This window comes from Myotis daubentonii, chromosome 3 (genome assembly GCF_963259705.1).
Source record: "Myotis daubentonii chromosome 3, mMyoDau2.1, whole genome shotgun sequence".
In the NCBI taxonomy this organism is placed as follows: Eukaryota; Metazoa; Chordata; class Mammalia; order Chiroptera; family Vespertilionidae; genus Myotis; species Myotis daubentonii.
The window spans coordinates 191,218,152-191,231,401 of record NC_081842.1 but is presented as its reverse complement, the minus strand read 5'-3'; the positions used below and the strand labels follow the sequence as shown (position 1 = coordinate 191,231,401).

At 55.7% G+C, this 13,250-nt stretch overlaps 1 protein-coding gene and 1 long non-coding RNA gene across 5 annotated transcripts in view; one reads left to right on the top strand and one right to left on the bottom strand.

The window, feature by feature from the left end:
* The window catches only part of SLC6A9 (solute carrier family 6 member 9), a 34,619-nt gene that overhangs the window by 738 nt on the left and 20,631 nt on the right, over positions 1-13,250 (top strand). For 2 of the 4 annotated variants that reach the window (XM_059689879.1, XM_059689877.1), the window contains exon 2: positions 5,188-5,303. The exons of 1 other annotated variant lie outside the window; for it this stretch is intronic. Coding sequence is in view for 2 of the 3 variants with exons in the window: in XM_059689877.1 (XP_059545860.1) it covers positions 5,274-5,303 (30 nt within the window). In the remaining variant the exon portion in view is untranslated. Of the gene's footprint in view, positions 1-996; positions 1,124-5,187; positions 5,304-13,250 lie in introns of all 4 variants that reach the window. One more of the 4 variants, XM_059689875.1, reaches the window with a different exon arrangement.
* Positions 1-13,250, bottom strand: part of LOC132231195 (uncharacterized) — a 75,126-nt gene that overhangs the window by 49,760 nt on the left and 12,116 nt on the right. The window lies entirely within an intron of this gene.

The window sequence follows — 13,250 nt, the reverse complement described above, 5'->3', positions numbered from 1 at the left end:
TATCTGGCCGCTCCAGCCGGCTGGGCTCCCTATCTACCCGCCCACCTCCCGACCCGTGCGGGGTCCCGGGGGCTCGCCGGCCCCGGGAAGCCGCGCCGAGGAGTCCGGCGCTCCCGGCTCTTTGTCCGCGACTCCCGGCCGTGGCTTTGGAAAGGGACTAGGGCCGAAGAGTTCTTTGGGGGCTGCTACCCCGGGAAGAATCTGCGCCCTCCCAGCCCAACCTTCATTCTGGGCGCTTACAGGGCGGGCGCGGGCGGCCACAGGTGAGGGCAGGGGCCTAGCAGCCCGGGGCGCCACCCCCAAGCGGCGCCCCGCACCCCGAAGCCAAGGCCAGAGGGAGAACCCGCCGGGGCCGGGGCCCGACGGGAGGGGGCTTGCCCAGAAGGCCGGGCCGGGCGGGAGTCGGCCGGGGGCGGGGAAGGGGGCGGGTACCTGCGCGCCGCGGTACTTTTCCACGGCGGGGGCGGGGGCGGGACCGCCGCCTCCTCACCAGCGGAGAGGCCCACACGTGGTGGCTGATGTAACCCCCTTCCCACCTCACAATCCCGATTACAGCGGGCGCACCCCGCTTCGAGGAACCGGGGCGCTCCGGGTGGTGCCGCAGCCCCAAAAGCGACCGCGCCCCAGCCTGCCGGCCGGGGCCTCCTGGCAGTCTGCGGGCCGCTTCTTAAAGGAGCCGCGCCTACTTTTGGCCTGCTCTCCGCAGGCCACGCCCTCTCGTTGGTCTCTCTTAAAGGAGCCACATCCCCGGCTCTCTGACAGCTCCCGCACAAAGCCTGGGTCTATTTCTTTGCTGAAACAAGCCGGATGCTGCCGTGGCAGCTAAATAAAGATCGGGGTCGCGGGGAGGGGGGCAAGGAGTGGAGGAGAGAAGGACCTGAAATGTTAAAGCCTCCCAAAGTGAGGGACCATCAGAAGGTTGTGGAGTAGTGGGTGAGGGGATGGTTCTAGGAAGGGACTAATCGGCGACACTGAGCATGCCCAAATGTTTACAAGGACTGCAGAGAAAACGCCCCCTTCCTTGGCCTTCACTGCGACTGCGGCGGGACCGCTGTGCCCAGCCCTGGGGACACAAGAGCCGCAGCCCTGCCCTGGAAGATCTCTCCCGCTGGCGGGGCGCCAGGTTTGGACACAAGTAACTGTGCTGCTACACTGTGTGTGACGAGAGTGTTAATCAGATGTACACAGTGTGCTTTGGCGGTACAGCGGACAGGTTGACTGCAATGGGAGGAGAAAAAAGGGCTCTTTGAAGATAGTGGCATTGGGACAGGTTTTGAAAATGGATCGGACGTATACAGATGGAAATGGAGACAAAGGTGCTCAAGGAAGAGGGAAGCACCTGAGCAAAGGCATGGCGGCAAGAACCCTCTGGGAATGAGGGACAGTCCCACATGGCCGCAGGTGGCCGTGGAGAACCAACCTGGGCTCAAGGCAGAACCAAGGGCCCTTCCCTGCTCCCACAGCCCCTCCGCTCCCTTCATCATAGTGAATGGGGATTATGCTTCCTCCTCTTTTAAATGGTGAGGTCCTTGAAAGCAGGGAAAGAGCCTGACTCTTAATTCCCCAAGGAGGACTCCAGGGCTTGGCCCAGATGGACCCTTAAAATTGACTGGCCTGGCAATCCTGTCTGGGGGAGAGGAAAGACAGAGCAATGAGACTAAAGGGTGCCAGGTCCTGTGACCGCCCTCTCACCATGCACCATTGCGTAGCTCACAGGCAGCTCAAACCCATTTTGTCCCACCCAGCCCATTCTCTCCCTACTCCAAAACTGCAGTATTCCTGTCTCTGGGACTGGCATTGGCTTTTTCCTGTTGCACCAGCAAAAACCAAAGGCCCTTCCTTATCCCTCACTCCCAATATCCAATTCATCACTCATTCCTACCAATGTCATCTATATTCTTCTCAAATCTGTATACCTTTCCCCACCTCAGCATCACTTTCCTACCCAAGACCTCATCTCTGGCCTGGCCTATTCCTAATTGATTTTTTCTGTTCCATTCTCTCTTCTCACCAGTCCTTTCTCCACGCTGTATCTATGGAGATGTTTTGAAAATGCATATTCCACCAATCGCTCCTCTACAATTACAACTCTGCTTTAAAGCCCAGAATAGCTGCCATTGCCCTCAGGATAAAGACTAAAATCCAGGCCCCAATGGCCCTGACCTTGCTCCTCTGTCCCCTTCATGTTTGGCCACTTTCTCCCTGGCTATCTGAGCCCCAGCGTCAGCATCTTTCCTATGTCAGTTCATTTGCTTAAATATTTCTTCCTCTTCCTTTCCTCATTATTGCCACTTTGCCTAATTAACTCCTTCTGACTCTCAAATATCATTTCCTCGGGGAAGCCTTCTGTACTCTCAGACAGGTCAGGACCCTCTGCTTTAAGGACTTTCTCCTTCACACCCTTTACCTCAGTCTTTAATTATATACATTTGAGACACCAGGTTCACTCATTCCCCCTGTCCTGTAAGCTGCAGGAAGGCAGAGACCCATGAGTTCTTGGTGCAAGCACAGGTCTGGCCCAGAGCAAGCCTGAAATAAATATTTGTGGAATAAATGAATTGAATTGTGGCCAGCCTCAAATGACTGATAAACAGTTTGGGCCATATCCTGTTGGCCGTGGAGAACTATTGGAGAAAATCAGAGCTTTGGGGCTGTGGGAATATTTATGGGTTGGAGGGGAGGAAAATGTGAAGGACTTGCAGTCAAGTAAAAAATGAAGAAGCAGAAACTTCAGAATTTATCAAGGATTATTGGCACTATCTTCCAAGTAGAGAATACTGGGCTCGAGGGGTTCAGTAACTTGCTTGCAGCCACATACCTACTGAATGGCAGAGCCAGAATGCCAGCCCAGGGGTCCCATATCCCAGAGCCAAGCTCTTCACTGTATGCTGACCTTCAGACCCACTGCTTGTCAATGGCGGCCCCTATATGGGTGAGGCCCTGCAGTGGTTCTCAACCTTCCTAATGCCGCGACCCTTTAATACAGTTCCTCATGTTGTGGCGACCCCCAAATTCATTGTTACAAATTGAACATAATTAAAGCAGAGTGATGAATCACAAAAACAATACGTAATTATATATGTGTTTTCCGATGGTCTTCGGCAACCCCTGTGAAAGGGTCGTTCGACCCCCAAAGGGGTCGCGACCCACAGGTTGAGAACCGCTGGGTTAGGGATAGGTCCCATGGTGCCTGGGTACTGTGGGTCTCCAACGTCTGGAAGAAGGCCTGGCATGTCATGAGCATTCAGTTGGTTCTTTTGAATTGGGTGCATGGGACCATTTAACATAAGTGGCAGAGGTGGAGAGGCAGCAAAGCTTTTCACCCAACTCCTCCTAGAGCAACCACCACTCTTCTGTAAGCACCCCGAGGACATGGGCGGCATTTGCAACCAGTGCTCTGGGTGAGGGCATTCTGCAGCCTAAATTCCAGGAGTGTTCCCAATTTACTCACCTGACCACAAGGCATAATTCCCAATCCATAAGCTGGTTCTTAGTGCCATCTGCTATTATAACTGTCATCACTGTCATTATTTGTTGGCTGAAGAGGAGCAGCCTTGGGGAAGGCAAATCGAGAACTTACAGCTTGGAGGGAAGGGTGCGGTGAGAGAGGAGGACAAGGGTATGATCTTAAGGGAGTACACCACCCCCCAACCCCCTGACTGCCCCCAAAAGACCAGTCACGAGCAGAGACCTCTTGAGGAGGAGTCAGAGAGGCCAGTCTGGTTGACTCACAAAAGGAAAATGGTGATAAGTTACATCCACACTTGCCGCAGGCTATGCGGGAGACCTAGTGGCCAGGGCCAAGGCTTAAAGGAGCCAAGGCTGATTTGCATAATTTCCCCCGGTCTCTTTTAGCCTCCCAGAGACTTCCTGGGCCTGTGGGTGAGAGGTGGCCCTTGACAGGTCATTGCAGGTGAGGCAGAAAGGCACAGAACAGTCTTTGGATACAGCCTGCTCCCTGGGAGGGGAGGGGAGGGGAGGCTCCAGAGACAGAGCCCGGCCCTTCCTGGGACCAGGCCCAGTGGTGGTTGACTGTCCTTATCCATCTGACCCAGGATTTTCGTCCTGTGAGAGGATTCTTTGAGTCTCCCTGGAGGTTGATTCATCTCCTGTGGAATCCTCAGGTGGATTCCTCTCCCATGGCCTGTCCAAACCTGCCCTCTATCATCTGCAGCCAACATTAAACCTGTGTACACCTGCATGGTCCTTGTCTGCTCCTTCCTTCTGTCTGCTGCCCTTCCAGCCCCACATTGCCTCTCAGATGCTTCCTACAAGATCTTGGCTGACTTGGACCATCATTCCAGTGCCTGGGCCTTACCCATTTCCCTTCCATTCAACCCACACTTCCCGCAAGCCCAGCACTGTGCTAAGTGCTGGACACGGAGGGGTAAATGAAGCACAGTCCCAAGCCCTCAGGCAACTCACTGATTCACGGCTGAGAGACTTAAAAGTAAATTAGTCTGAGTTGATAAGGACACTAGTAGATGTCTGCACAAGACAGAAAGCAGGAAGCAATTTGTTTATTTTGGTTGAGGGAAAGGCTACAGAGAAGAGGTGATGTTTATGCATGGCCCTAAAGGAGTTGAAGAATTTCACCTGGTGAACAGGGGGGAAGGTGTTGCAGACGAGACAGCCTGCACAAGGGCAGGGAAGCATGCCCGCACATGGCATGTTTGATGTCCCCAGAGCTTATGGTCCAAGTTAGTGACATAACAACAAGCCCAGCCGCCCCGGAGCCCAAGCTGAGTGGCATCAGGCTGAGGAAAGGCCGTTCTGGCTGCTGAGTGTGCTGATCCAAGCTGACCCCTCTTCGGGGAAAAGGTTGAAGCCGTCCACAGACGATGAAAGAATTGGACCCTGTCCAGTTTTCTGTTCTTTTGTCTTTTATAGAATTGGGCATCTGGAGAGTCAAAAATAGACTTTTGCCCCTTGGGACAAGAAGCCTGGAGACGAAGGGACGCAGGGGAAGGGTCGGGAGAAGAGCTAGGGAGGAGCTGATCCAGGGTCATCGAGAAAGGAGCAAGATGAACAGCGCCTGGCGAGGGGTGGCCAGGGTCGGAGGGAAGGGAGGCCTGCCAGCTTGTGGTCTGGGCCCTGTACTACCTGCTCTAGAGCCCTGAGGGCCACACAGGCCCTGCCCTGGCCCTGCCTGCATGGCTCAGTCCTCACTCTGTGCTCTCTCCACAGCTCTTGAGGTCTGTGGCCTGAAAGGTGCTAGAAGCAGAACCTGTGATTGCGGCCTGGGACTCCAGAGCCCGAAACCCACTGCCACCATGGTGGGAAAAGGTGCCAAAGGGATGCTGGTGAGTACGGGGGCCAGACTGCAGGGAGCAGGGGGACATGAGCACTGCCCCCTCTGGGGCCTTCTGCCAGCTGCTTGCCGTATGGCAGGAAAGCCTAGGAGGCTCCGTGGGGCCCAAGTCTGGCACTGCCAGGGGTCCTGCGTGCTAAGGTTGTCCCAGGCACTGGTAGGCAGCCCCTCGCCTGGCTGGTTGGTTGGCACCGCAGCCCCGAACCCACCCGTACGTAGCAGGGCAGATTCTGCCATGGAGCCCGTGAGGAGGCAGGAGGCCCACTTCCGGTCCTTTCACCGGAGACACCCTGGAGAAGGCTGTGGATCATCCTGCTGGGAGGACAGCAGAACCACTGGGCTGTCCTGGGGCTGGGACACTCCCACCCCTACCCCACCCCCACCATCACCCCGTGCTCTGCCTCCCACAGGGAGGGTTTAGTATGTGCTGATCAAGGGGTCCTCTGGCCCTGGCTGGTTTTTCTGTACTTCCACTCTGAAAAATAACAAAGAATATTTCGCTTGAGTCCTCTCCTGAGGCCTCTCAGAAAACCTCCCTCTCCCCCTCCCCCAAGCCATGGTCCTTCCTGGCCCGCTGCCCCAGAGCACAGGAGAGGTGGTGGTGAGGTGCCTCGAGAGGCAGAGGGCGAGAGCAGGGACTGGTGAGGGCTTCCGCTCACGCTGATGGGCCGAGGAGGGTGGCACTGGCAGCAGGAACCAGGGAAGAGATGCCAGGTCCTACCCCAAGGCAGTGCTTGTATTTCTTCTCTCCTGGGATCTTGCCTCAGGGACAAGCTAGACTGGGGCGCTGCCGGGGGAGGGAGCTAGTGACTGAGCATGGCCCCTCCCTGAGTGCCTCCCTTTCCCACATCAGTTCCTTCTGCTGCTTTTCTCATTCAGTTGAGTATTGATAGCCCGAGGGTCTGTGCTGAGCCTTCCCAAAACAAGCCATCTGTCACCAAAGATTTCTGGGCGTCAACCAATCTGGTCCAAAGGAATGGCTAGGTGGTGTCCTAAGAAACATCCAGACCTGTAGATAATTGTTGAGTTTACTAGAGGCCCGATGCACGAAATTCGTGCAAGAGTAGGCCTCCCTTCCCCCGGCTGCCGGCACCGGCTTCCCTCTGGCACCCAGGACCCGGGCTTCCCCCACCGCCCTGGCTGCTTCCGGAAGGATGTCCGGTCTAATTAGCATATTACGCTTTTATTATTATAGATTTGGGCCAAACTGACAAAAATTGCTGGGAAGAGAAACCTCAATGGGTGGAAAAAATATTCTGGAGAATAGCAGTTTTGCAGCTTATTTTATACATTATAACCAAAGGCGGTGATGAAAGGGGGGTACATGAAATTCCTTGGTGATAGATTAGGGAGGCTGGAGAAGCAAAGCAGGAGGGATAAAGAGTAAAACAGAGTTGGGCACAGGATAGTTAACCATTAACATTTACAGAGATGGTGTTTGGGAATCTGTGGTCTTGTGCTCTGGTGTGGGTGGTTGTACCCTGAGGGGCCCGGGAAAGGGGGTGACTCTGACATTTCAAAGGTATGTTAGCTTAGTCACAAAAAGACAATGGACAGGCTCACTTAAGGTCAAGATTCACCTTTGTCAAGGTGTGCGGGCACCAGGTGCTAGACCAGTGGAGTCAGATTGGACCTGGGTTCAGCAACCTCAGTACTTGAGTTCTGGAGAGGAAAGAATTCAGACCCAAGACTCAGACTATACGAGAGCATTTTTATTTATAAAATCAGAGGTAGAAGAAGTAATTCACAGAAGAAATGGGCTGAGGAAAGTGAGGAAGGTAATGGCAATGCACCTGGGGTGGGGAGGAGGCAAGGTGTAGGCTTGCTCCTGGGAGGGAGAGCCACTGGGTCCTCTGTCTTCGGGGTTTTAAGGGAGGAGAGGGGAGGGGAGGTCCCAGGGGAAGACCTCAATAGAATATTCAGCAGCTTTCCAGGTGTGTCCTTTCAGGGTCTGGGTCTCCACGGATGATTGGTGAGCGCCAGAGCAGGGGGTCATTACCCAGTGCAGGTGGTCCTGAGGTCAGCCTTGGCATTGCTTGTCTGGTTTCGTTGCTTTCCTGGACCTGGAGCTGAAATACACCCGAGGCCTAGATGCTATCTCTAGGGAGGAAAGGTCACCTCGGTGGTGAGGTCTCACCCTACAATTGTCCTCTGCTACGCATCCCAAGCTCCCCGCCCCCCCCCCCCCCCCCGTGACCTTTTGTAATCTGGCCCATCATTCTTGCTCACTTCATGTCTATCTAACTGCTTACCACAAAGGAAGCTTTTAGTTAGGAATTTTAAAAAAACATATATTTTTACTGATTTCAGAGAGGGAGAGAGAGATAGAAACATCAATGATGAGAAAGAATCACCGATTGGCTGCCTCCTGCATGCTCCACATGGGATCGAGCCTGCAACCCGGGCATATGCCCTTGACTGGAATAGAACCCAGGACCCGTCAGCCCGCAGGCCGACGCGCTATCCACTGAGCCAAACCAGCCAGGGCTAGTTAGAAATGTTTATGTGCAGACCATGCTTCCATGGTTACTTTCAGGCCTCCCCTGTGCTTGTCAGGTTTCCTATGTGGCCCCTTTTCCATCTACAGTGGTCCTGCCCCAGGCTCAGGGCCCTCCATCCTGCCCCTCAGGCCCACTCTGGTCTAGCTCCCTCCTGGTTGGAACAAGTCTGAATGAACCAAGCTTCTGAAAGTATCTCTGAGCTCCCCTGAACTCCGGGTGCTCAGCAGTGGGCTGAGGTGGAGGCCTCCTACCTGGACACTTGCTAGGGGTGGGTTTTGTGACAGAACCAAGAAAGGCCTCCACTTTCCCAGAGAAGTCTGGGAATTGCCATGGGCCTGTCTAGGAACTTGGAGATTCTGAGCCCCGTGAAACCTAAGAAGCCCTCTGTGTACTCCCTGGCTGCCCTTCTTTCTCGGGAGTGACCCTGGGAGGACTGAGGCAATCAGGCAGGAGAGATGTGGGACCCACCATGGGCCGTAGGGAGCACGAATCACAATGTCCCAGAGCCCTTGCCAGAGCTGAGCTTCCCGGGGCTGCAGGCCAGCCTGCCTGTGGAAGGGAATGCTGCTTTGGGACTCCGTTCCCAGCACCAGGATGTGCCTAAAGATAGCTGGGGCTCGGTTTCCTCGTGCCCTCCGCCCTCTGACTTCTGCCCGCTGCTGCTTCGTTTCAGGCTCATAGCATATGTCCCCTGGGCACCCCTGTGGTTGCTGAAATTCTATTCTTGCCTCTTTTTCAGTTCTGCTGGTGACCTTGGGCTACACTATTTGTCTATTCTCGGGCCCTGGTTTGGAACTGAGGCCTCCTCCAAGCAGTGCCTCTCTCTAGAATCAGCCTCTGAGTGGCGCCACCTCTGCTAGCTAGCCGAGGGAGCTGAGCAGCACTTTACTAGGTGCTGGTTCCCCTAAGGACACATGGCTAAGGATGCGCCTTTCAGACCTGCCCCTTCTCTGGATGTCATGGTGGGGCAGGACTCAGGGCGCTGAGGGCCGTCCTGGTCAGTGGTTTCTGCTGTCATCTGTGGCCTGGTACACAGGGAGTGGGCCTCCCCGTGAGGAGGTGTCCTCATTTCCATCCACTTTTTTGTCTTTTGTGGTTGGTGGTGGCGGTGGTAATCTGAGGATATTTTTCCTTTGATTTTTAGAGAGAGTGGAAGGGAGGGGGAGAGACCGAGAGAGAGAAACATCGATGTGAGAGAGACACATCAATTGGTTGCCTCCCACACACGCCCTGACCAGGGCTGGGGATCAAGCCTGCAACCGAGGTACGAGGTCGATGCCCTTGATCATAATGGAACCCAGGACCCTTCAGTCTGCAGGCTGATGCTCTATCCACTGAGCCAAACCGTCCAGGGCTCCAGCCCCTTTTGCTCTAGGTTTGGGTGTGAGGACATGGGACCACTGGGTCTCTTCAGTGTCCACAGACATCCTGTGTCATCCTTGGAGCTTCTGCCTGGCTCTTCATGTGGCAGGTGCCCCATGGAGGAGCAAGCTGCTTCCTAACACGTGCCCAGGCCCACATGCCTGCTGCACGTGTCCCAGCCCCCACTCCCAGCCCAGATGGTCTCTGCCAGGCCAGCTCAGCTGCCTCCCTCACGCCTCAGCAGCTCCTAGGACAGGGCCATGCAAGAACCCAGCTGGCCAGGGTGCCTCCAAGCCTGGGAGCAGCTGGGGTGCTTAGGGGCACTGGGGGGGTGGTGGATGGGGCGGTCCTTCCATGGAGACCTCATAGAGACCTCATGCCTCTGTACACGTGGTGGTGGGGTGCTGACTGGGGCTCAGAGGACAGAGCTGGAGGGGCGAAGGCCAGGACAGAAGAGCCCCCCAGGTCAGCTTTAACCCTGCTGCCTCGCACCAAGTACACAAGTTGGTGGCCCCAGGCCCTCCCCGGTTCATACAGTGTCTTGGGCAGCAGAGACCTTGGGGAGCCTCTTTGGTCTCTCCCCAGAACTCACTGGTTGCTTCTGTACTGGGACAAATAAGAGCAGAGTCACCCGCGCCAGGGCCCTAGATGCCAGAGCATCTAAATTCTCCCAGAAGGCCTTGCAAGCACCACAGCTTGCCTGGGTCAGCTCCACCCTGTTCTGCTTTGACATGAGGGTTTGGATACCTCTTGTCTGCAGTATCCATCCCAGGGCCTGGCGCACAGTGCACACTCACCCAGCCCAAGTCCCGGCATGTGGCAAGTGCTCAGCTAGCATAGGCTTGGGCACTCCCTTGGTAGAAGGCTGTTGCCTACTAAGCACTCACCTAGCACAAGTCCCAGCATGTGGCAAGTGCTCAGCTAGTACTGATTTGGCACACATTGGCCCCTTCCTTAGTCAGAGCCTATCACACAGTAGGCACTCATCTAGCACAGTGCCAGGCACATAGTGGGTGCTCACCCTACTCAGGGCCAAGCATACATTGGGTCATCACCTGACAGAATTTGGCACATATGGGGCACTCACCCAGTGCAGGACTTAGCATACCACAGGGGCTCACTGGCTTGGGGCTGATACATGGTGAATGCACTCTGGCACACAATGGGACTTGGCAGTATTGGACTTGGCACACAGTGGGCACTCTCTCAACACAGGTCCTGGCACACAGTGAGTGCTTTCCTAGCGCAGACCTGGCATACTGTGTATTCTTCCATTATTGGACTTGGCTCATAGTGAGCACTCTGCTAACACAGGTCCTGGCCCATAGTGGGTGCTTTCTTTATATAAGGCCTGGCACAGGAGGTGCTCTCCTAGCCAGGACAGCCTAGACGTCCAACTAGATGATCCTAGATGTGCAACTATCCTCTCCCCAGTGAAATGAACACCATCTAGACCCAAAGGATAAGGCCTATCCTTCCTCAAGCTTCCTCTCTGGACCTAGGACCCTGCCCTCCCTTCCCCTCCCCACCTGCCCTGAAACCCACCTGCCAGTCCTGTGCTCTCCTTCCCCTCATACAGCTTCCTTGAAGCTCTCCTCCCATGCCCAGCGCTTCTCAGTCCTAACTCGGCAGCACCTTCCCTCAGACTCAACAGGACACAACAAAGCCCCTAGACTCCTTGCCCCTCTGGAAGCCTGCCCACTCTTATTAAGAAAAGTCAGAGGTGGGGGTTGGGGAGCTGGCCTCCCTAAGTGGGGCTGGAGCAGCTGGATCCCACTAATGAGGCCTCATTACGGCCAGGGCCCAGCTGGGCTGCTGCCGCCTCCTGTCCCCATGGCCAGAGCCAGAGAAAGCCATCCAGCCAGGGCTGCCTGTTCCGGGCACCCAGCCCAGGCCAGGGCAGCTAGAGCCCAGAGCCCACCCTGGGTGGAAGTGAGCATTTGGGCATCATGGGTGACTGGGCCTTCCTGGAGGTCAGCGGAGCATGTCTGGGGACCTGGCTGCATGAGGCTGGCCCAGTGAGTGGCTGAGTCCGTGGGGCCTGAGGCCATTCTTAGAATACTTGCTTGAGCCAAAGCCGGTCAACGTCTTTCCCCCCCAAACTGGGGATTAAAATGTACCTACCTCAAGGGGTTGTTGGGAGGATTAAATGAGTTGATATGTATATAGTGTTTAGGACAGTGCTCATAGTAAGCACTTAGTATGCATTGTCTGTTACTATTATTACTACTGCTCACTAGCTTCCATAGTGAGTGGATATTATCCTCATTTTACAATGAGGAAACTAAGACCAGACGTTAAGTGACCACATGTTGGTGAGAAACTGGCAGAGCTGGGCTTGGAACCCAGGCCTATATGACCCTAAAGCCTGTATCTCCTTTTTTTTTTTTTTTTTTTTTTTTTTAATAAATACGTGTTTATTGGTTTTGAGAGAGTGAGAGAAACATTGATCAGCTGCCTCCTTCCTGCATGCCCCCCACTGGGCATGAGCCCTGACCGGAATCGAACCGGCAAACTCTAGGTGCATGGGATGGTGCTCAACCAATTGCCACACCGGCCAGGGCAGCTGTGCCGTTTTTATTTCAGTGTCATCGTGCCATCGCTCCCTTTGGAGTCAACTGCACTCACCAAACTCACAGGAAGGCTGTTCCTTACATCAGAATTCATTCATGCTTCCACTTGACGAATGTTTCCTAAGATCCGACCATGGGCCAGGCCCTCTGCCAGGCGATGAATGTCCAAGAGCTACGCCTTCCCAGGACCAGAGCTCTCAGGCGCACCTTCCTGGCCCCTGGCCTGTGGTGCTCACCATCAGTTGGAGACTGACCAGCGACTGTGGCCTCAGAGAAGAGCATCTGAGGCACATCCCACCCCAGTCACAGCGACACCTGCTGGACTCTGCCCGCCCACGCAGCACGCACTCAGAGCAGCACCTTGGTCCTGGGCAGCCCAGAACAAATCCCCAAGGGTCCTTATTCCACAGCCCCCTTTGTCTGGAGTCTGTGTGGACCCCCCTCCTAGCCAAGGCCATCTTCCCTCGGACAGGTGAAAGCACAGTTCCCACCGTCAGGCACATTCTGCTACAAGGATGCCTTAGCATCTCGGCTAGTTGGGAACCCCCAAGTCTGGGGCAGGGAGACAGCCCCCAGGGCCTAGCAGCCCTAGCCCCCACCACTCTAAGAGGTCTGAGATGCTTTGGATGCACCTGACCACCCTACCGGGAGCCCACCAAATGCCAGGAGCACCAAGGCCCAGCTCTCGGCGAGAAGTGCGCCGCCCTCTCACTCTCTCCCGAGCTCGCTCTGCCTCACTCTGTGGTTGTGAGAGAGAGAGAGTGTGTGTGTGTGTGTTTTGTTCCAATAACTTGCTGGGAACAAGAGAAAAACACAACAAGCCCCATGCCTCACTCTAGCTCTGGAGCACCCTCGCTGGGCTGCATGGGGACTGGCCGGAGGGGGAGGGCCAGGGGAGGGGTAGGCCGAGCTCCGGGAGGAGATGAGGTGAAAGTAATTGCTGCTGCCCAGCCAGCAGTGGGAGAGGCAGGGGATGCGCAGTGTCGCCCGGAGCTGGCAGAGGTGTGAATGAGCGGTGGAGACACGCGTGCTCCTCTCCGAGTGCTCACCCGGGATGGCCGCGGCTCATGGACCTGTGGCCCCCTCCTCCCCAGAACAGGTCAGTCACCTTCCAGAAGGTCGAGCCCTGGTGCCAGGCAGTCTGGGAGGCTGGACTGGGGGTGGGGAGAGGGGCTGAGTGATCTGTGCCAGGGAGGGGCAGGCACAGCCAGCGGGCGAGACAGACACCAGCCAAAGTGACCCAGAAAGTTGCAACTGTGCAAAGGAGTGCAGGAAGAGTTAGCTGTGTGGTGGGGACACGGGGGGGAGGCCCGTGGGGGTGTGAGGGCTCCCCCAGCCCAAGGACCTGCTGAGAATCTGCTCTGTGTATCAAAGCTGCATTGTCCAAGCTCCCGGGGAGACGGACCGGAGGTGCCCAGGAATTGTACTAATCAATACAGCCCCATTGTCTGCCACGGCAGTTACTCCTATGGGGAGCGGGGGTGAGGGGGCAGGGGACATGGT